The sequence below is a fragment of the Nicotiana tabacum genome, chromosome 4 (genome assembly GCF_000715075.1).
Source record: "Nicotiana tabacum cultivar K326 chromosome 4, ASM71507v2, whole genome shotgun sequence".
Lineage (NCBI taxonomy): Eukaryota > Viridiplantae > Streptophyta > Magnoliopsida > Solanales > Solanaceae > Nicotiana > Nicotiana tabacum.
The window spans coordinates 121071854-121092871 of NC_134083.1; the positions used below are offsets into that span (position 1 = coordinate 121071854).

At 34.4% G+C, this 21018-nt stretch overlaps 3 protein-coding genes and 1 long non-coding RNA gene across 6 annotated transcripts; all 4 read right to left on the reverse strand.

Moving 5' to 3' along the window:
- Positions 1–1120: 1120 nt before the first annotated feature.
- LOC107808656 (uncharacterized) lies at positions 1121–3419 on the reverse strand. Its single transcript, XM_016633194.2, has 2 exons — positions 1696–3419; positions 1121–1343 (listed from the first exon to the last, which is right to left on the reverse strand). The coding sequence occupies exons 1-2, from the start codon at positions 2093–2095 to the stop codon at positions 1309–1311; spliced, it is 435 nt and encodes a 144-aa protein (XP_016488680.1). The 5' UTR covers positions 2096–3419; the 3' UTR covers positions 1121–1308.
- Positions 2150–2713, reverse strand: LOC107808658 (uncharacterized). The gene is made up of 2 exons (XM_075251019.1): positions 2597–2713; positions 2150–2509 (listed from the first exon to the last, which is right to left on the reverse strand). The coding sequence occupies exons 1-2, from the start codon at positions 2711–2713 to the stop codon at positions 2150–2152; spliced, it is 477 nt and encodes a 158-aa protein (XP_075107120.1).
- A 1280-nt stretch (positions 3420–4699) lies between the features above and the next one.
- On the reverse strand, positions 4700–6597 carry LOC107808657 (putative aquaporin TIP3-1). Of its 3 annotated transcripts, none has more exons than XM_016633196.2 (3): positions 6422–6597; positions 6240–6318; positions 4700–5773 (listed from the first exon to the last, which is right to left on the reverse strand). In XM_016633196.2, the coding sequence occupies exons 1-3, from the start codon at positions 6481–6483 to the stop codon at positions 4973–4975; spliced, it is 942 nt and encodes a 313-aa protein (XP_016488682.2). In that variant the 5' UTR covers positions 6484–6597; the 3' UTR covers positions 4700–4972. The 3 variants fall into 3 exon arrangements, with proteins under 3 accessions (XP_016488682.2, XP_016488683.2, XP_075108478.1); XM_016633197.2 differs by having other exon boundaries at positions 6418–6597; XM_075252377.1 differs by having other exon boundaries at positions 6240–6595.
- A 9784-nt stretch (positions 6598–16381) lies between these two features.
- On the reverse strand, positions 16382–17861 carry LOC142180226 (uncharacterized). Its single transcript, XR_012708390.1, has 4 exons — positions 17704–17861; positions 17294–17383; positions 17024–17134; positions 16382–16596 (listed from the first exon to the last, which is right to left on the reverse strand). It is a non-coding gene; the product is annotated as an uncharacterized LOC142180226 (long non-coding RNA).
- Positions 17862–21018: the final 3157 nt, after the last annotated feature.

A 21018-nucleotide genomic window follows, 5' to 3' on the forward strand; every position in this document is an offset into this window, starting at 1 on the left:
CAGGAGAATTAGAATAGAACAACACAACATCAATGGTGCCCTTCAGATATTTCAACATATGTAAGGCAACAGTCATATGAGGCAATCTGGGTGCTTGCAAAAACTGACTTAAATGTTGCATACCAAAACAAATGTCAGATCTGGTATGAGTCAAGAACAATAACTTTCAAATTAAGCTCATGTATCTCTCAGGCTGGGAAAACAGTTCCCCAGAATCAACCTTCAACTTGGAATTCATATCTAAAGTAGAATTTTAACCATGTTTAATAGCAACAATAAGGAATTCAGATCTAGTTGATCCATAGCAACACCTGGTTGATCCATATTGTTTGGAATTCAGATCCAAACAATAAAACTTGTATCCCATTTTGGCAAAAGAATATCCTAGAAAGACACATTTTAGAGCCCTCGGTTGAAGTTTATCCCTTTGTGGAATTAGGACAGTTGCATAACATAGGCAACCAAAGGATCTTAGGTGAGAATAACAGGGTTCCTTCCCATATAATACTTCAAAAGGTGTTGTTGAGCAATTTAGAAGATAGTCTATTGATGATATAAGTGGTTGTCAACAAGCAGTCCCCCAAGAACCTAAGTGACACTTTGGACTGAAAAAGAAGCGCTCTAGATGCTTCAAGCAAAGTTTTATGCTTTCTCTCTACTACCCCAATTTGTTGTGGTGTATGAGGACAACTGGTTTGATGAATGATTCCACTATCAGAAAAGAAGGAAATAGCTGTGTGACTGGATCCAAGTTCTAATGTATTGTCACTCCTAATGGTCTGAACATGTACATTGAATTGAGTTTTGACCAGAAGAACAAAGGCTTTTAGAAGAGAAAAAGCATTACTCTTGGACCCCATTAAGTGAGTCCAAGTAGATCTACTAAAGTCATCTACAATTGTCAAAAAATATCTGGAACTAGAATAAATAGGAGTGTGATAAGGTCCCCAGGTGTCAGCATGGATGAGTTGAAAGGGCTTAGTAGTCTGGATGCTACAATTAGGAAAGGGCAATCTAGTTTGCCTACCCATAGGGGACACATTGCAAGGAAAGCATTGTTTAGCAAAAACATAAATAGCAGAAATAGTTTTCATTCTCACAAAAGATACATGTGCATGTCTTTGATACCAAACAATGTCCATATTATTTAATACAGCTTTATTACAAATAGAAATGGAAGTATTTACAGATGTAGAATTGTGACTAGAATCAATAGAGTATAAGCTGCAGGAAGTAAAGTTTTCAGTAACAGAGTTCTGTGGAAGAGATGTTAAAGGCAACTCAGACTTGTAGAGTCAATCATCCACTCTACCAAGCTCCAAAGGCTTCTTTAGAAAATGGTCCTGGATAAAACATCCAATGTGAGTGAACATAACTATACAACACAATTGATGTACTAGTTTATTCACAGAGATCAAGTTGTGATGGAAAGAAGGAACATAAAGCACATTGTGCAAGGTAATGGATTCATCTAGGGAGTAAGAACGTGTGTTTGTGACTTCCACCTTATAACCATTTGGAAGTAATACCAGGTAAGGAACAATTAAAGGTATTATGTTAAAAAGGACATCTTTATTTGAGGTCATGTGACAGTGGCTCCAGAGTCAATTATCAAAATTATTTTTTTGAAGTTAGTGGTTTGTGTCAGCATACAAGAACTAGAACCAGACCCTAAAGAATCAGACAACAATATACCAGCAAAATTGGTAGATGCCATGAGATTGGATAGAGAGATGGAATCAGATAGTTGGGATTGCTGAAGAAGATTTATCAGCTGAGTGTACTGCTGCTGTGTCAAACCAGGCACTCCAGATCTTTGACCCTCATAATGTACAATAGCACCACTGTTGGTACCAGGAGTAGGGCTAGAGAGATGAGAGTTGGATTCAGTGGGGAACTCACTTTCTGCAGTAACATTAGCTGCAACTCTCTTGCCTTTAGTAAACTTGAAATTAGGAGGGAACCCATGAAGCTTGTAACACTTATCAACTAAGTGCCCAGGATTCTTGCAGTACTTACAAAAGAGATTACTCAGATTTTCCTTAGTCTGATCAAAATCTACCCTTTGATTATACTGTCTCTGAGGCTGAATCATAGGTGCCTTGTTGATGAGACCAGACACATTAAAAGATGCAGACTCAGAACTGAATTATGAACCAGGATTAACCTGTCTTTGTTTTTCATCTTGGAGTAGTATGTTATAAGCATTTTCAAGTGATGAAAGTGGTTGCAACATTAATATGTTACTCTTAACCCCAACATATATGTCATTTAGACCCATAAGGAACTGGTGGACTTTGTCCTCTTCTTCCTCTTTCAGAATTTCAGCCTTAATGGGACATGCACATGTATTTACCTTATTATTGCGAATTACTCTTAGTTCATCCCATAATTTCTTAAGTTTATTGAAGTAGGATGCTATGTCAAGAGCTCCTTGCATAGTGGAAGCAAGCTCTTTCTTTATTTCAAAAACCTTGGTCCCATTTACAGTCCTAAAACTTTTATTTAACTATTCCCAAATACTTTCAACAGTTTGTGAATATTGAACACTTTTAGCAATTTCTGGAGAAACTGAACTGGTCAAAGAAGAAATGACCATGTTGTTACATATGCTCCACTGTTTAATATGTGGTGAACTGTCCGCCGGTTTGGGACAAGTGCCATCAACTAATCCAATCTTATTTTTAGCAGATAAGGACACAATGACACTCATTTTCCACCTGCCAAAACTAGTACCAGAAAATGGTGTATGGACTAAAGAAATCCCAGGTATATCATAGGGATGGGGGGGACATAGGATTAGAGGAATCGATTACACTAGCGTTGCTTATACCCTCAGTACTACCCATGATATAACCACAAAATTATACCAATACAGATATCAGATGACAGAACTCTCAGAATTTGAGAAGCAATCAATAGTTCTACAGGTTCTAAAATCGTAGATTTTTTAGAAAAATTACGATATTACCAAGCTCTTTTGCAACCGAAAAGAGTACGGCCTTAATAAAAACGCGACAATGTCCAAAATCAAGAAATTGAGAAGACGACTGGAGACCGTAATTGAAAAATCCTAGCTTCAAAATACTCCAACAAACCCTAGCTTCGACAATAACATTCAACAACTTAGCAACAATAGAAATCCCCAAATCGATGAAGATGTTGGAGGTTTTGACCATAAATTAAAGGAATTTTGAAGAAATAGGGGAATCGGTTTTGAGATACAAAAATCGATTTTTGAATTTTCTCCAAAAATCGTCAAGGGTACCATCACTCGACTAAGTGTGACGAGATCAATCAGGATCCATGCTTTGATACCATGTAAACATCTTGAATCGAGTTGGATTTGGAGAAATTCTATTTAGGATTCTGAGAGGAATGTTCGAGAACACAGAAGAATGAGAGAAATGTTATGGGCCAAAAATAAAATATCCAGCAGGCCTTTTTCTATTTATATCTGGTCATTTACAAAAGAGTGACTATTACAAAATAAGCCTAAACTATACATATACAACTAATACATTTATGTGTGACTATGTACAAATGAAATAATAGCGGCCCAATCTTCAAGTTTTCCTTATTGGGCATGAAGCCAAGTAATCAGATAGTCCAAAAGTTCTCTTGCATCTGTCTTTGAACCTCTCTTGGATAGATTCATGTGTGATTATCTAATGTATGAGTTCATATCTCTCTCCCTTGGATTTAATTCTAGCAATTAAATGTGTTTTAGTTGCTAGATTATCCTTTCTTTCCTCTAAGTTTCTTCCTCCCTTTGTATTTCTAGATTGATCCTTGCTATCTTATCTTGTTATTATTTTGTCTATTTGTTGCTTTCGCGTATTTTTAATTAGTATCATGATTAGTATTATCAAATGCAATGCATCAATAACAAATCTTTCGAGTCACATGTGACAATTGGCAAAGAGGTCCAGGAAAGAATGTAACCAATTACTATTGGATCATATAGCAATTTGCACCAGAATACAAAGATGATCAATTAAAATGACCTCAGAATCACATGATCAACTTGTACGACTTCAGGGACGTGTGCACTTTAGAAGAAAGATTCAAATGGACATGCGCAAATTGGTAAGGCAAATATGGGAGTCACAATAAACAACTAAATTCTTTATCTGGAGATTAAGAACAAATGGTCTATTTTGATGGAGTTATTGCGGGCAGCTGCTCAGTCATCGTCTCTGACCCCATCGTTGAGCATCTAAACCTTATATTTACGCTTGTTTTCTTTTAATTTTTTTTCTAATAGTGGGAAAGAAGCGATGAGAGGAATGTAGATAGTAAGAAACGAACTTAAACTTATTGTGTGGAAAACTTTAATTGATAAGTGATAACACTAGATTATAAGCAATATTGGAGAACTCTACAGACTACGGTTTCAATTTGTTATTGCAACCTTTACTTTCTCTGCGTGTGTATAAATATTTATGTATATACTTATTACTTTTATAGTAAGGTTTCTGCTCAATTATTCACTCTGATGCAGATGAGCAATGCTGCGTTGGAAACTTCTTTGTAGTGTAACAACATTCACATTGTTGTATATAGTTTATGACTTAAGTTTGAATCGCTTTCCAGGTTTCTATTCTTATTTATTTTTATGATTTAAGCATTATAGTGAACAAAATTTATATACTTATCTCTGTCCAACTCAAAAAGGTGACAGTTTGGAGTCGTATGCTCTATTTAATCTCATCATTGAATATGATATTAAGAAAGTTTAGATAACAACAAAGTATCTGAGTATTCTGAGAAAGTTAATACATATTGTGACAAATATATGTCACACCTCAAACTAAATGAAGAAGCAAGAATCACAAAACATCTGATCAACTTATATATCTTCCTCTTGTTTTTTCAACTTACTACTTTGTTTCTTTACACAATTTTATAATCATAAGCAATATTGAGCACTTTCGAGCAAGAATACATCTATTTCTCATAAATATGAACATCAAGCGTCTGATCCAAACAAAGCCTTGATAACGCCAACGAAATCATGTTTGTAACCATCTGCATGGAAATGCTGTGGTGGGATGATCTTAGTGTACAAATAGAAGGCCCAACAAGCAATTGCAGGCCCAACCCAAAATATCCAATGTCCATTCCAGAGATGGCCTCCTCTAACAAGAGCTGCTCCAAAACACCTCGCTGGATTCATCCCAGCTCCGGCGTACCCCTTTTTTCCAGTGACGGTGGTCGAGATGAACACAAGTAGGCCTAATACGAGCCCAACGATGGACATGACAGTGACAAGCCCTAGTGACTTGGCTTGACGATGATCATAGGCCATCCAAACTGAAGCAAATAAAAATACAAATGTGCAAAAGATCTCTAGCCAAAAGGCTTGGGCCGTCTCTAGGCCCACAGTAATTGGGCCATTTGGGCCTGGTAATATTACCGTGAGAGTGCAACCACCAAGTGAGAAAGTTTGTTCAATACTACTGCTGACCACTGCTTTGAGCGCTAGTGCACCTAAAGCAGCGCCGATACACTGTGCCACAATGTAAATTATGGCTCTTGACATGGAGATAATTCCGACAAGGGTGGCGGAGCAGGAAATGACCGGATTGAGGTGGCCGCCAGACACCGGGAACACGGCAAGGAGTAGAATGGTGATCGTAATTGCAGCGAGAATTGACATGATTAAATTTGGCATTTTAACATCACTTTCGAGGGTAGAAATAACTATGTTGTCCAACATGAAAACTAGAACTGCCGTGCCCAGAAGCTCTCCCACCGATGCTCGCCATACCTATAATCAAAATTTAAAAAGAAATTAAAATGTTAATAAAATACACTACTTGATATACCATTGTCACGTTTAACTTCTCCATAGGTATGCAGAGTTACAACTCTAGCTACTTCAAATATTTCTAGGGTCGTCATATTTGGTACTACTTCTTTTGATGACAGTTATAACAACATTACCATTATGATGATTCATGACTGTTAGATTCTATGGTTCAAGCCATAAATTCTAAATTTAACACTTATTACTTCTCCCTCTGTCCCATTTTAATTGTCGCTTTAACTCAAAAATATTGTCCCAAAATAATTGTCATTATAGGAATTCAGGACTAAATTCAGATGCCTATGAAACTTATGATTCATGACTCAAGAAATTTAAATGTTATTAGAGCTATGCACATATAGTATAGCATTTTCATTTTAGTAAATCTTTGAAAAGGTTGAATAATGATAAAATATATAATACTGACATCCGGAGAAACGAAGTCAGGCAAGCCCAGCCTTTGCGACAGTGTAAGAGGGGATTTCTTCTTATTTTCTTCATCAATCCTGCTAAAATATAGTAGATTATTATAAGGACAAAAGAAAGAGATAGAAAAACAAGAAGACAAGATGTTCAGACTTAGGAATTGGGAAAAGAAGGCACACTTGCTTTGGTATAGAGGAGAATTGGGTTTCTTCATCACCCAAAGCATCTCTAGTAGTGGCAGCCATACCAGAAAGAAGAATTTGCTTCAGCTTTTAATGCCTTTATCCTAAATCGTGTGTGCATGGTGGCGTGTTATATATAGCACTACTACTGAGTAACCATTTGTTTTCTTTTTCCCTCTTTGGCAATCTTTAAATGAAGTTTTTGTGAGTCAAGCAAAGATTTCTCAACCATACGCATCACATGTTACAGTTTTTTATTCAATTATTACTACAAAGTAGTACCTATTTTGAAAGCATTCCTGATACCATTGGTTAGATTTGCAAATACATTATTTTTTTAACATGTTAATAAATGATAGAAATATTGATCACCAGCATTATATATGCAAAAATGAAATATGTATTTTCTAATTAGTTGTGTATTGACAGTGCATCAGTGAAATATGTGTATTTTCTAATTAGTTGTGTATTGACAGTGCGTCAGTTGGATCTCTCATCATAATTATGAGGTTCAAACTAGTATATTCTTCTACGCATAATTAAAAGATTTGGAACATGATTTGTGGTTTGATATTAAAGCTCCATTGTGTGAGGAAGTAATTAATGAACCCATGGTTAATCAAGTTCTATTTGAAAAATGTAGCTTCTTGCATTTTTTGCTGCACAATTCTGGGCTTTCGGCAAATGTATGTAAACGTTGTTCGTTCTTTCTTGTTTGTTCTTTTTTTCTTGTCTTTTTATTTTTTCATAACAGTGGTGAAAGGCTCAACTTGCGTGTATATTTTATCGGGCACCTGCTATCTCTTACTAGCGCAAAATCGAGTATAATTTGTGCCCGACCAAAACTTAAGCAAATGAGAAGAAATTATCTACTAATTTTATCCTTTTGTTTTCTTAAATGTCTCTCTCTTTCCCTCCCCAAAAAAGGATAATGGAGAAATTGAATAGAATTGTGCTAACCACCAAAACTTATAATCTAATGGGTCATTTGGTCTAGAGACAAGTTAGGTAGAGATTAGTAATGCAAGAATTTATGAGGGGATTAATTAATGTAGAAATTATAATGCTTGGTATTAGTTAATACATGAATTGTAATGGAAGGATTACTTCTTGTTAGATGTTTGCTATTAGGAAGGTTGGTTTTGTCATTGTACTAATTTAATCCATGAATTATTAAAAGTACTCATATTTTATTTTATATATTTTACCCCACATAAAATAATACATAAATTCTCACATAACTTATGCAATTATTATTAAAAGAATAAGAAGTGTAACCAAATGTTGTATTGGAGTTAATAATGCAAGATTATATGTGGAGATTAAATCTCCTAATAAAACCAACCAAACGACACCTAGCTAATGGTATCTGTGAAAACCGCTCATTAGTTCGATTCTCATTACCTCATTTCTCTTTTTCCTTTCTCTTCCGCGATCCGCTACGTAATGGAAAACAAATTTTTCTTTAAAATAGTCTTGTGGCACTTGAAGAATAGGGGGCGACAATCAATTATCGGGTAGTTGTATTCAATTAATATTTGGAAATGCAATAACGATATACGAATATGGCTATCAATCTTGTTATATGTCAACTTCCAACTATAAATTAAATCCCCCTTTCTCATTATTGCAAATGCTGGCAAGGACCAGAACTTAAGAAAATCATGTTGCCATAAAGGGTACGTACGTAATTCCACAAGCATTCCGCATTAGGTTTCTCTATACTTTTAACCGATTATCTAATACTTCCTTGAGAAAGAAAATGAGAGAAGGAAAAGAATGGGAGATGATCATAAAATTGTCAAAAACAGGCCACCATGTTAATTCTCAATTTGTATCTTCTGTTTATGTGGAAGTATATACTTTTTAAGACAATCAGTTATATAAGCGTCAGGGGATACGTTAGTTCAAAAAATGATTAGCTTTGATAACGAAAGTTCTAATAAAAACTAAAAGCTGGAAATACTAATATTGTTTCGCACTTTTACTTTTAGGGGAAATTTGGATTTACTCGTAGAGAAATACTTCAAAAGCAATAGAATGATATTTAAAGATAAATTCAAATATTAACTGACACTGCAAAATGTTACTAACCAGCTTTAACAAGTCATCTAACTAGTGGCAGAGTGAGAAACTTTAAACAGGAAGAGATGCAAGAATGCGACCCCTAGGTAATTTAAAATAATTTTTGAATCGCTTTTAATTTGTCATTATGTAACAAACTTTCTTTATAATAGGTAGTGATGGCAAAATAAATAATAAATAAAATATTCATCCATATTATTTACTAAGAAATTAGGCTGGATAATGAATTTTTGAAAAATAAATTAAATATAAATAAGATCCATATTATCTACTTAAAAATGAATACTCAATAGACAACCAATGAGTTTAATTTTTACATTTGCATATCAAATTGCGGGTTCCTTAAATTTGGGAGACTAGAAATTCTCCCAAAAGTAATGAGAGTCAAGAAGTCATGAAAAATATAGGTATTCATATTATCCACCGTTTAACTCATTTCTATCCGTATAAAATATGGTAGGTCGAATATTTTATCCATTTTTACATTACGCGTTTTCGACCCGTCCATATCCAACTCGACCCGTATGTTTGCCACCCTAGGTGGATACAACAATTATTCAAACATACTAGCTAGTATTTTCAAAGGAAATCACTGAGATCCCTTCATATTACATGTAGCTCCGCCACTGCATCTAATTTTCTTTTTTATTTAAATGCTTAACATTTATCTTACTTAATTTGTATAAGGATATGTTTCTTGTTCAATAAGAGTTAAAAATTCAATTACATGCATATATAGCTAGCATTAAATGGGAAGCTACTGAAGTGGGAGACGAAGAGTAGTGGATTTGGGGCGTAGACTTTGAGTCAAGAAGTAGAAAGATATCACAATTAGTCTCGACTGCAGAATATAAATTGGGACACATGCATTTATAGTAATTATTCATTAAATGATTCAGATGATCGATGAGGTCTAAGTGCTGTCACATACTTTAGTTACGGACAACTTCCTTAATTTCTTAAATGATCTAGGCTGCTGGACTGACTCTAAACTCTTATAGAGATAAATTATTTACCACCTGATGTTACATTGTCATTGTCAGTATATAAAGTTAATTAGATGCGCTACGGCAATTAAAAACGATATACCTCATGACTTTTACTGGTTTAGAATAACTTTCCATTATTCTATCTTTCAATAGGCGAATTCAAGACTTTAATTTGGTGGATCCAATCAGAGGCGGTTCAAAAGAGTAGGTGACCTAAAGCTAAATCTTTATTTAATAAAATTCTCATATTTTTCATTTTGAAGTTTATTTTTTAGCTTTTTCCGGTGCAAAATTGCTTTATTTTTATTTTATGATCAATTTTTATAGAGTAATTTTTTTCCAATTAATAATGTAACTAATCCATTTAATCTTTATTGAAACTTTGTTGATCTTAAATAAGATTTTTTAATTATAATTTTGATCATGGCCTTCCAAAGCAACGATCATATGCTAAATACTTATATTCTAATTTGGAGCTTTTTCATGAGCTAATTTACTGGAAACGTGTCTACAATAAACTGGAAAAAAAATTTATACAAAACTAAAGTTGTAAACAAAAGTGATTCAAATTAGAGTAAAATAAATATAAAAATGCTGCAGATTTAATTTGCCACCACTTATATTCATAATTACATCAAGCACATCTATTAAAAAATAACATAAAATATGTAACTATGTGACTAATGATTGTGTAAGTAGGCAGAAAACTAGTTAATGATCGAAGAAAAATCCTCATTAATGGGGTCTGGGGAGGGTAGTATGTACGCAGACCTTACCCCTACCCTGGGGTAGAGAGGCTGTTTTCAAATGACCCTCGGCATCCTTCCCTCCAAGAACTCCCCACCTTGCTCTTGGGATGACTCGAACTCACAACCTCTTAGTTGGAAGTTGGCAGAAAATCAGTAAATGATTGAAGATAAATTCTTATAATTAATCATAACTATTAGTAGTAATTATTTTATATTTATAAATAAAACATATGTTATAAATTTTTGGGCCTCTATTTTTGGGGCCTAAAGCTTTCGCTTTAGTCGCCTGGGGTTGAGCGGGCACTGGATCCAATCTTTAAAGTTTTATTGCTGAATATAGTACACTTTTAAGCTTATGCGAAATGTAATATTTATTAAAATTTTAGTAATTTTTGTATATATATCTATACTCTATATAAAAGTTACTAGAGTACTATTTTAGTTGATCCCATAGCTTGGTAGCTACATCCGCCACTGTAGCAGAGGGGTAAAAATGAAATTTCAAAGAGAAACAATACATTGTTGAAGAAAGCAAAGTTACAGCTCAACTGACTCTAAATTATTACCAAGATTAACTATTATCACCTGATCTGGCAATACCAGCTTAAGCAAGCAAGATAATGCTGCTGTTGATGTATAACTGTGATTAAAGGCGAGCCGCCCGAACTTTTACTGGTTTCGGATAAATTTTCATCCTTCTATTTTGCATATTGTACCGGAGAGGTAAAAAGAAATTCAAAGGATAAACTATTGCCAATTGGAGAACCAAAAGTAAAAAGTATCCGACTAAATTGTTACCAAGATTAATTATTTACCGCCTGATGTGGCAATTCCAAATTAAATAAGCACGTAAATGGTATGTGTTATAAAACAATAAAAGAAAAAGAAGAGTAGTGTAGAAAAAAGTAGAGAGAGAATTCTTATTGATTTGGGGTCAATTACAATAGAAAAGAACCTCTTTATTTATAGTCTATTTATAGAGGATAGGTGACTTAGCCACAAAGAAACAAACTCTAAAATCTCTCTAAAATATAGACATTTACCACAAATGAAATACTATTTATAACACTCCCCTTTGAATTTCTGTTCAACAGATAATATGCCTCATTAAAATCTTAACTAAAATAAAACCTAGTGGAAAAAAATTCTAGTGAAGGAAAAAAGAGTACACATATCTAACAATACGTCTTTCGGTTGCCTCGTTAAAAACCTTGCAAGAAAAACTTAGTGGGACAAAACCTTATAAGGTAAAAAGAGTACAACGCGTATTAGCTCCTCCTAATGAAACAATCAATTCACATCTTTGATTCTTCGCATTCCAATCTTGTGCACCATCTTCAAAAGATCATTGGTAGATAAATTTGATAAACAAATCAGCCATATTAACTTGACGAATACGTTGCACCTTGAAACCATCATTGTTGATAGATATGTAATGTCTTCATATAATATCGCGGAATGGACTTTTTCAATATCTCCGTAGAGGTAAAAATTCTCGCTATCACATTATCATGCTTATAGTTATAGCAAGATACACATGTGAACAAATTGCACTTGGGATATGGTACTTCATGACCAAGAATTGTATATGCTTTAAGCGATTTAAATCCTTCAATGGTTGTCATATAAGCCATATAAATAAACTTTAGATGCATATCAAGTTTTCATCTCATGCGAGATATATAAGATAGATAAAAGTGATTGCACACACCATTGACTTTATACTTTTAAGTGCTTGAACTGCAAGTCCAAAACTACATGTCTTTCATATGAAACCAATTCTATTTGAATTGTTTCTCCAGACTTAAGATCCTCATATATATATTTAGCATTATCATAGATGTACTCGACGATAATTTTATATCGGTTCCAACCTCTTTTTTTCATAAAGACATAACATAGAGATCTCTTCATTCATATTTTCAAATGCCTGAACCTCTCGTGAGTATTATGTCATATGATCTTCTAGATCACTTGCCTTCTTATTATGATCATTTTGATCATTTGTTCATCTATATATATAATTTTATTTAAAATCGATTTGTCTATACAATTTAAGCGTACCATAGACTTTGTCTATCTAGGACTTATTCTAATAGGAACATTTGCAGTGAGAATATAGTTATTTTCTTTGGGTCAGCAAATGCGCCTGGCATGCTTTGCAATATATTGCAGATAAATTATCTTTTTATGAACTTCAAGTTCATATTATCTTATTCGAGGATCTAGATGTACAAATGATAGTTCATTCCATGTAATTTTTCTCAATTGTTTATCTTGTCTCCCCCTCATGTTAGAAAAATTAACTTGCTTACTCAACTTTAGAAACCCACCTTTGTGCGTTATGGTGTTAATCAAAATATGCACCGCACATAAATAATAATAAGATGGTTTTGGTTTCTGACCCTGAACCACTTATGAGGGGGAATATAATATACTTTCGTATATAACGTATATCAAACTGATATAGATAACTTTGTTCTCATAAATAATATTTTAGCTATTAAGTGGAGGCACTCAATAAATTATTTTGCTAAAACAACTGTGATGTAAACAATCTTATCAAGATGAACTGTCTTGAATAGAAAATTTAAAAATTATGCTTTAAATTAAATTATTGAGCAAGTTATCCCGCAAACTATCACGACCCTAATTTTTCTCCGTAGGATATCATGATGGAACCCAGTCTCTAAGACTAGGTAAGCCTAGCATAAATGAAAAATAGCTATCATTTTACCAATAGCTATCATAAAAAAGGACTCTGCAACACAACTGAACATAACTCCCAAAATTCGGTGATACCGAGTCATAAGCTCTACACGAGTGTACTGAACATCCCTATACAATAATATCTATAAAAATGGAAAATAAAATAGAACTAGATAGAGGATGACTCCGAGGCCTACAGACGCCAGCAGGTATACCTTGAAGTCTACGATCCAAGCTCGACTTAGTGATGCCTAGGCTGGTATGAAGTACCTGAATCTGCACAAAAAGATGTGTAGAAGTGTAGCATGAGTACACCACAATGATACCCAGTAAGTATCAAGCCTAACCTCCATAGAGTAGTGACGAGGTCGGGTCAAGACACCTACTAGAATAATTAAAGAAACTGAGCAGGTATAGTACGGTATGATAATAAAAGCAAGGGAAATGAGACAAGGAAGAAATATAACAAGAATAGGTACACTGAGACTAAGGCAATTAATACATCATGGAAGAAACACATAATAAGAATACCAAGGAAATGATGCAAACAAAACACAAGTGATGTAAATGAAAGGTATCAACAAGAATTACTACCGAGGTACCGCCTCGTAGTCTCATTTCACAAATCAAATCATAATCTTTTCTTATATCACCGCGAGAGTCTTACATTTAGTTTCTGAAAATTATTTTCTCGAAATAGCTACCCGTGTTTAGCCCACATTATCACACCGCGTGGCTTCAAGTAGTTTCCCTACTAGCAACACGCTTATCAAGCCCGTCTTATCTCACCGCATGTATTTCAACTCTAATCCTTATACCACCACATGTGTATCAATATCACAACATATCACAAATCGCACTTCAAGTGCCCAATACCACAACTTGCCAAAGAAGTCAACAATAATAGTGTTTTCACAATAAATAGCCCATGGCTCAACCACAATATGTACAATAGTTTCAACAATAGCAACCGAAAGTGAATGACTCAACAAGAATAGTATTCAACAATAAGATATTCCAAGAAATAACAACTTCAAAGAACTCAATAGTTAAATATTTAATAAGGAATTGAGAGAACAATGATTTCAACTAAGCATGTAAAGGCAATTAGCAAGTAAGAGGTGAGACAAGTATTTACAATGTCAAGTAAGTCACGTACGGATAGGTTAACGATGATGAAGATAACATGTTATGACAATTCAATTAAAAGCAAGAAAAGAATCTACATAATTCTAACTGGTCAATTACCATATTTAGCCCATGTACCCACTGTCATCTAGCATACACGGCCCTCACGTACCACAATTAACAAAAAAATAACACCGATCCAAAGGGATTGGTAATTCCCCCACACAAAGTTAGGCAAGATACTTACCTCAAAATACGCTAACTCAATCCAACTAGTAAGCCCTTTCCACGATTATCTAACTCTGAACGGCTCGAATCTAACCAAAATAACTTTATACCATAAATACAAACTATAGGAAACTATTCCGAACAATAAAGTTGCAATCTTTAAAGAAAAATAAAAGTCAACTCAAAAAGTCAACCCCAGGCTCGCGTCTCGGAACCTGACCAAACTTATAAAATTCGAACACCAATTCGATAACGTGTCCAACAATACAAATATTACTCAAATCCGACCTCAAATCGACTTTCAAATTCTTAAAATTTGGTCTATAAAGTTTCATAATTTTTTTCCAAATTTTCCAACTCAAATCACTAATTAAATGACAAAAATAATGACGATTCATGTATAATAGCCAAATCCGAGTTAATATCACTTACCCTGATGATTTCCATGAAAATCCCTCGAAATATCTCCACAAACCGAGCTCTCTATGTCAAAAGATGAAGAATAAAATTAAACCCTCGAACTTACCCTTTTCTGCTCAGCGATCTCGCATCTGCGAGCCCTCAGCTGCATCTGCGGCTTCGCACCTGCAGAATTTTTATCGCAGGTGCGGCCCTCACTTAGGCCCAGCTTCCTTGGCTTCTACGGATGGCTTCTCGCTTCTGCGAGCCCGTTTCTGCCGAATTTTGACCTCTCATGCGGTCCTGATAAGTCCCCCCCAGTTCTGCTTCTACGAAAGAAATGTTGCACCTGCCACTACAAGAAAAAAGGCCTTTAGCGAAGGGAAATTCGGTCGTTAAAAGTCCTAATCCGATCGCTATTAGTCAATAGCAATCGGAAAAAAATCAGTCGTCACCGGTCGTTAAAAGCACCGACGTTAAAAGTTCACGACCGGATTTCAAACCGGTTGTTAAAGATCCTTTAGCGACAACAAAAAATCCCGTCGTCATAGCTTATTTTTAGCGACTAAATTTTCCCTTCGTTAATTATTTTTATGGTCGCTAAAAACCTATAACGCCAACAACAAATCCAATTAATGTTAGTGCTTTTAGTAACATGCTTTTACATTCATTAATTTTCTATTAACTATTACTATAATGATATATTTAAAACCTATATACACACAGTTGCTCCAGAAATATAAGAAATAATCAATATTACTATAAATTTCACAGTTAATTACAAGGAACAAAAGCAAAACACTACAAAAAATATACTTATCCAAAATGGACAATAAACTTGTCAATTCCTAACCAAACAGAAAATAGATTGTAGCATTACAAATGGAAAATCTGTTAAATAACTCCTAACAAAAGAGAAAATAGACTCCTCTTCTAGTTGAACTTGTTCTTTAGCATTTTCAGTTGTTACTTGCTCTGCACTTTCTTCAAGGACAGGTTCTTCAGACTTCAGTTTTCTTATATGTTAAAAGAACAAATTCTTATCAGTCCAATAAAAAATACTCCTAAAAGCTTCTACTTTTTATTCCTTTTCACATTCCCACAAAATGCAGATTAACCACAAAGAAAGCAAGCACAATTTTATAGGAATCATCTAAATATTTGAAAAGAGGACTAAATTGACTGAAACTTCCCAAAGAAAGTAATTACAATTTATCACACAAGAGTATTCCAGGAACAATGAATATTGAACTAGAAGAAAGATCGAAATGAAGACTAACCATAACTAGCTAATGTTTTAACCGAAAAAAAATCAGTCGTCACCGGTCGTTAAAAGCACCGACGTTAAAAATTCACGACCGGATTTCAAACCGGTCGTTAAAGATCCTTTAGCGACAATAAAAAATCCCGTCGTCATAGCTTATTTTTAGCGACTAAATTTTCCCTTCGTTAATTATTTTTATGGTCACTAAAAACCTATAACGACAACAACAAATCCAACTAATGTTAGTGCTTTTAGTAACATGCTTTTACATTCGTTAATTTTCTATTAACTATTACTATAATGATATATTTAAAACCTATATACATAAAGTTGCTCTAGAAACATAAGAAATAATCAATATTACTATAAATTTCACAGTTAATTACAAGGAAAAAAAGCAAAACACTACCAAAAATATACCTATCCAAAATGGATAATAAACTTGTCAATTCCTAATAAAACAGAAAATAGATTGTAGCATTACAAATGGAAAATCTGGTAAACAACTACTAACATAAGAGAAAATAGACTCCTCTTCTAGTTCAACTTGTTCTTTAGCATTTTCAGTTGTTACTTGCTCTGCACTTTCTTCAAAGACAGGTTCTTCAGACTTCAGTTTACTTATCTGTTAAAAGAACAAATTCTTATCAGTCCAATAAAAAATACTCTTAAAAGCTTCTACTTTTTCTTCCTTTCACTTTCCCACAAAATGAAGATTAACCACAAAGAAAGCAAACACAATTTTATAGGAATCATCTAAATATTCGAAAAGAGGACTAAATTGACTGAAACTTCCCAAAGAAAGCAATTACAATTTATCAGACAAGAGTATTTCAAGAACAATGAATATTGAACCAGAAGAAAGATCGAAATGAAGACTAACCATAACTAGCTAATGTTTTAATAGATACCATAACTAGCAAATAAAATATATTGAGCATTTCCCAGTCAAATTTTAAACTTCCAGGTATTCTTTTATATTTAAACTGAATGTAAAAAGTTCTATTTGATCTACATATCCGAAAATGACCATAAACAGTGGAAGGCATTACCATCATCTGGAAAAGTAGAGTATGACGTTGTTCCTCTCTCCAGATTAATGTGTATTGGAAGCAAACCTTCATCTGAAAAAGTTCTATTAAGTTCTAAGATACATTCTCCACCTGAAATGGGAACATATGCCATTCGGTCACTAGCAAAACATTGATTTCAAGTATGTGTAGCTTAATCATTGTCTGCTATGCCAAAATTTAGAATTGTAGTTTTATTTACTAGTAGCTATCAAGAAGTTATATTTTTTTAGAAATTCTATTGGCACATACCTTCTATTGATACTTTGAGTCTCCTATCCTTTGCGAAAGAGCAATAAATTCAATCTGCTTAAAGGCAGAATCTGCCAGGATACTATTACCCTGAGAGCAAGGAGCATAATAATTTTATCAAATGTACGCTAGAACTATATAGATGTAATTACATATGTGTTCAATGTGTTCGTGCATAGAAAATTTACATATTATACATCACATGCCACGAAACTAAAATATTCAAATTTCAAAAGATAGTCATAGGTGTGCAAAAAAGAATTCTGTCCAAGTGTTCAGGAGGAAAAGAACAAGTAAAGAAACCATATAATCCAATAGCTACACAACAGCCTCACGGCCATGCAGCTCCCCCATATTCCCCAAAGAAAAGAAATAAACAGGAATTAAAAAGAAGAGAGTTGGATTCCCACAGGAGAAAATTTCAGCAAAAGCATCACAAGATGGCTGGCTGCACAAACAAGTTGAGAGTATGTGGAAAGGTTTCCTAGAACTGCAATTGCTAAGTTGCAAAGGACATATTTCTCCCAACAAGCTAGAGTGAGTTGGGAGAACGCATGGAAGAGATGCGAGAAAGAGAGAACAAAGATTGGATCATAAGATCCTTTACGTATATATAAGAAAATTAGAGCATTTAGTAACCTTCTATTCTTCATTCACACAATTCCCCTTTTAGATACTTTTCTCCTAATGATGTAGGGTAAAGCATCAAATGAATCGTCAAATAAAATTTAGAACAATGTCCTATATCCCTTTCAGCATGAGATACATGAGTTATACTACAACGGAAATCAACTTGAATTTGATAGAGTTCAAAATTATCCCTGTCCACCCAAGATTATGGGGATTCCCATGTGACAAGTTGATAATGTTGTAATGGATGCACTTTATTGGAAAAACTCATGTGAGTCAGTAAATCAGTTGTTGAAACAAGCAAAAGCATTTAAAAAAATAAAAGGAACATGAGTTATTTTTGTCAAGGTATGCTCCACTAGCACAGCAAATACTCTACCATTATACACTCTACTAGCACTATAAATACTTTACCTTCCTCTAAGTAGTGCAATGGTCATTCAATGATAAAAGCAGAACAAAATAAATCAAAAAATAAATTTAAGATTGTCCTTTCTCACTGGTCATCAGTCTCCTCAGACAATGAAGCACCACAATTAGCAACTTCAAAAAGCCATTTTATCAGCCTCAAAATACATATTCCAACACTTCTAGAATTAGAAGAAAGTCAAAAAATAATCCTAATTAAAAGGAATTAACGAAAAATCATTTGCAATATGCTCATGACGACTAAAGTTCTTTCGATTTGATGATCCCTACAACTATTCTTTTTATTGCTAAATATGTTTGATTTGCTCACTGTACTTTCTTATAAGAAGACATCCACTGAAAAATAGACTAACCATGATTACTAGAGTCTTAAAATGAATGTAAAGCTTGCATTGCTGATGCATTTATAATCTTATTATTTGGCTATTACTTGTTGTTCTCTTACCTTATTTACCTTTCGTAGAAACTTTTCAAGGTGTCAGTTTTCTAGCTCAAAAATTATAACTTATTGAAATTGGCTAACTATGATAGTATTTCAAATGCTATAGTATTTGACTATTTCTAAGAAGGTGGATCTTAGGATCTTTCACTGTTATATTCCATTGTTATTTCCCTTTTCAGTGCTCATGTTACTCTACTTTTCTGGTATCTATCATTTTTTTATGTTGCCTCTACAAGGCAATTATGCTGCTATATGGTACAATATTTTGTAGTTAATCAAATTTTTTAGAAGATATTATATTTCTTTATTCAAATATGTATTACTAAAAATTAAAACACGTATTGCAAAAACTATTGTCTGAAAAAAGTTCTTAGAGTGTATTTAGAAGTGGGGATGAAAGATGCTAGTTCTAAGGTGTCACGACCCAAACTCCCTCCCTATAACGTCGTGACGGCACCTAGTCTCTACGACTAGCTAAGCCTAATAAATTGCGAAAAATAACAAAACGAAAGTAAAACTTAGCAACTAACAGCAATGGATAACTGAATTACTAGTAACAATGCCGCTCGACATGTACAATAACTAACACTCTATAAATACACAGTCTTTCTAAAATCCGAAACATCGTAAGTCACAAGCTACAGAAGGTAACTAGTATCTCTATACACTAGAGTCTAATAAAAGAAGTACGGAAGGTAAATGACATAGGATAGAATAGAGAGGGACTCCGAGGTCTGCGGACACGGCAGATGTACCTTGAAGTCTCCATAAAACAGCAAGCACTCTCAGCTAATAATGGGGCTGATAGAAAGTACCTGGATCTGCACACAAAACATGTGCAGAAGAGTAGCATGAGTACACCACAACGGTACCCAGTAAGTACCAAGCCTAACCTCGGTCGAGTAGTGACGAGGTCAGGTTAGGCCCACTGGTAAATAATAAACAAGGCAGGAGAATATACAGTATAATAAGAGTCTAGAATTTAACAAAAGGAAACACAGCAAGGCAACAGTACAACACAGAGGGGGTAAACAACACGGGATCTCCCGAGAAACCGTCTCGTAGTCCCTAAGTAAAGAAGCAAAGAGATCTCCCGAGGTACCGCCTCGTAGTCTCAAAAGTAAATGTGCAGGGAGAACTCCCGAGGTACCACCTCGTAGTCTCATAAGTAAATATGCAGGGAGAACTCCCGAGGTACCACCTCGTAGTCTCATAAGTAAATATGCAGGGAGAACTCCCGAGGTGCCGCCTCGTAGTCTTAAAAGTAAATGTGCAGGGAGAACTCCCGAGGTACCACCTCGTTGTCTCAAAAGTAAATGTGCAGGGAGAACTCTCGAGGAACCGCCTCGTAGTCTCAAAAGTAAACACACAGCTCAAACCGATAAATACAATAGTTAACAGCAATATATACTGATAAAGAAGAAGGAAAAGCAAGAAATCAACTAGGTATGCTTCACAGTGTTCAAATAAGAAGTTAAAGCACGTAGACATGCGATATTAGACTAAGAAGGATAGCTACACATATTGGAATAACTCAATTAAGAATGAAAACAGACTAATACTCATTTAAACGGTATAACTCAAATTAAAGGAAAAACAGATTACTACTCAGTAAAATAAATCGGGTTTTACAACAAATAGCCCACGTACGTACTCGTCACCTCACGTACACGGCGCTCACATATGACAATAGTATCAAATCCTAAGGGGATTCCCCTCACATAAGGTTAGGCAAGCCACTTATCTCGAACCAAGCTCAATCAATCAGTAAGAATACCCTTTCCTCGATTGTCCAACTCTGAATGGCCCAAATATAGCCAAAAATAATTACATACCATAAATACAACTATAATAGACTAATCTAATTAATGAAATTAAGATTTTAACAAGAATTTCGAAAATCGTCCTAAAAAGTCGACCTGGGCCCACGTCTCGGAATCGGGTAAAAGTCATAAAATATGAACGCCCATTCACTCACGAGCTCATTCGAACCAAAATTATCCAAATTCGATATCAAAATCACAATCAAAACTAAAAAACCTATTTGAAGAGCCTTCCAACATTTTCCCAAATTTCTCAACCAAATTCCTTAATTAAATGATGAATTCAACTATAGATTAGTGAAATATAACCATAAACGAGTTAAGAATCATTACCCCAAAGTTCTCTCTGAAAATTCCTTGAATTATCGTGTCAATCCGAGCTCTCAAAGACCCAAAATGAA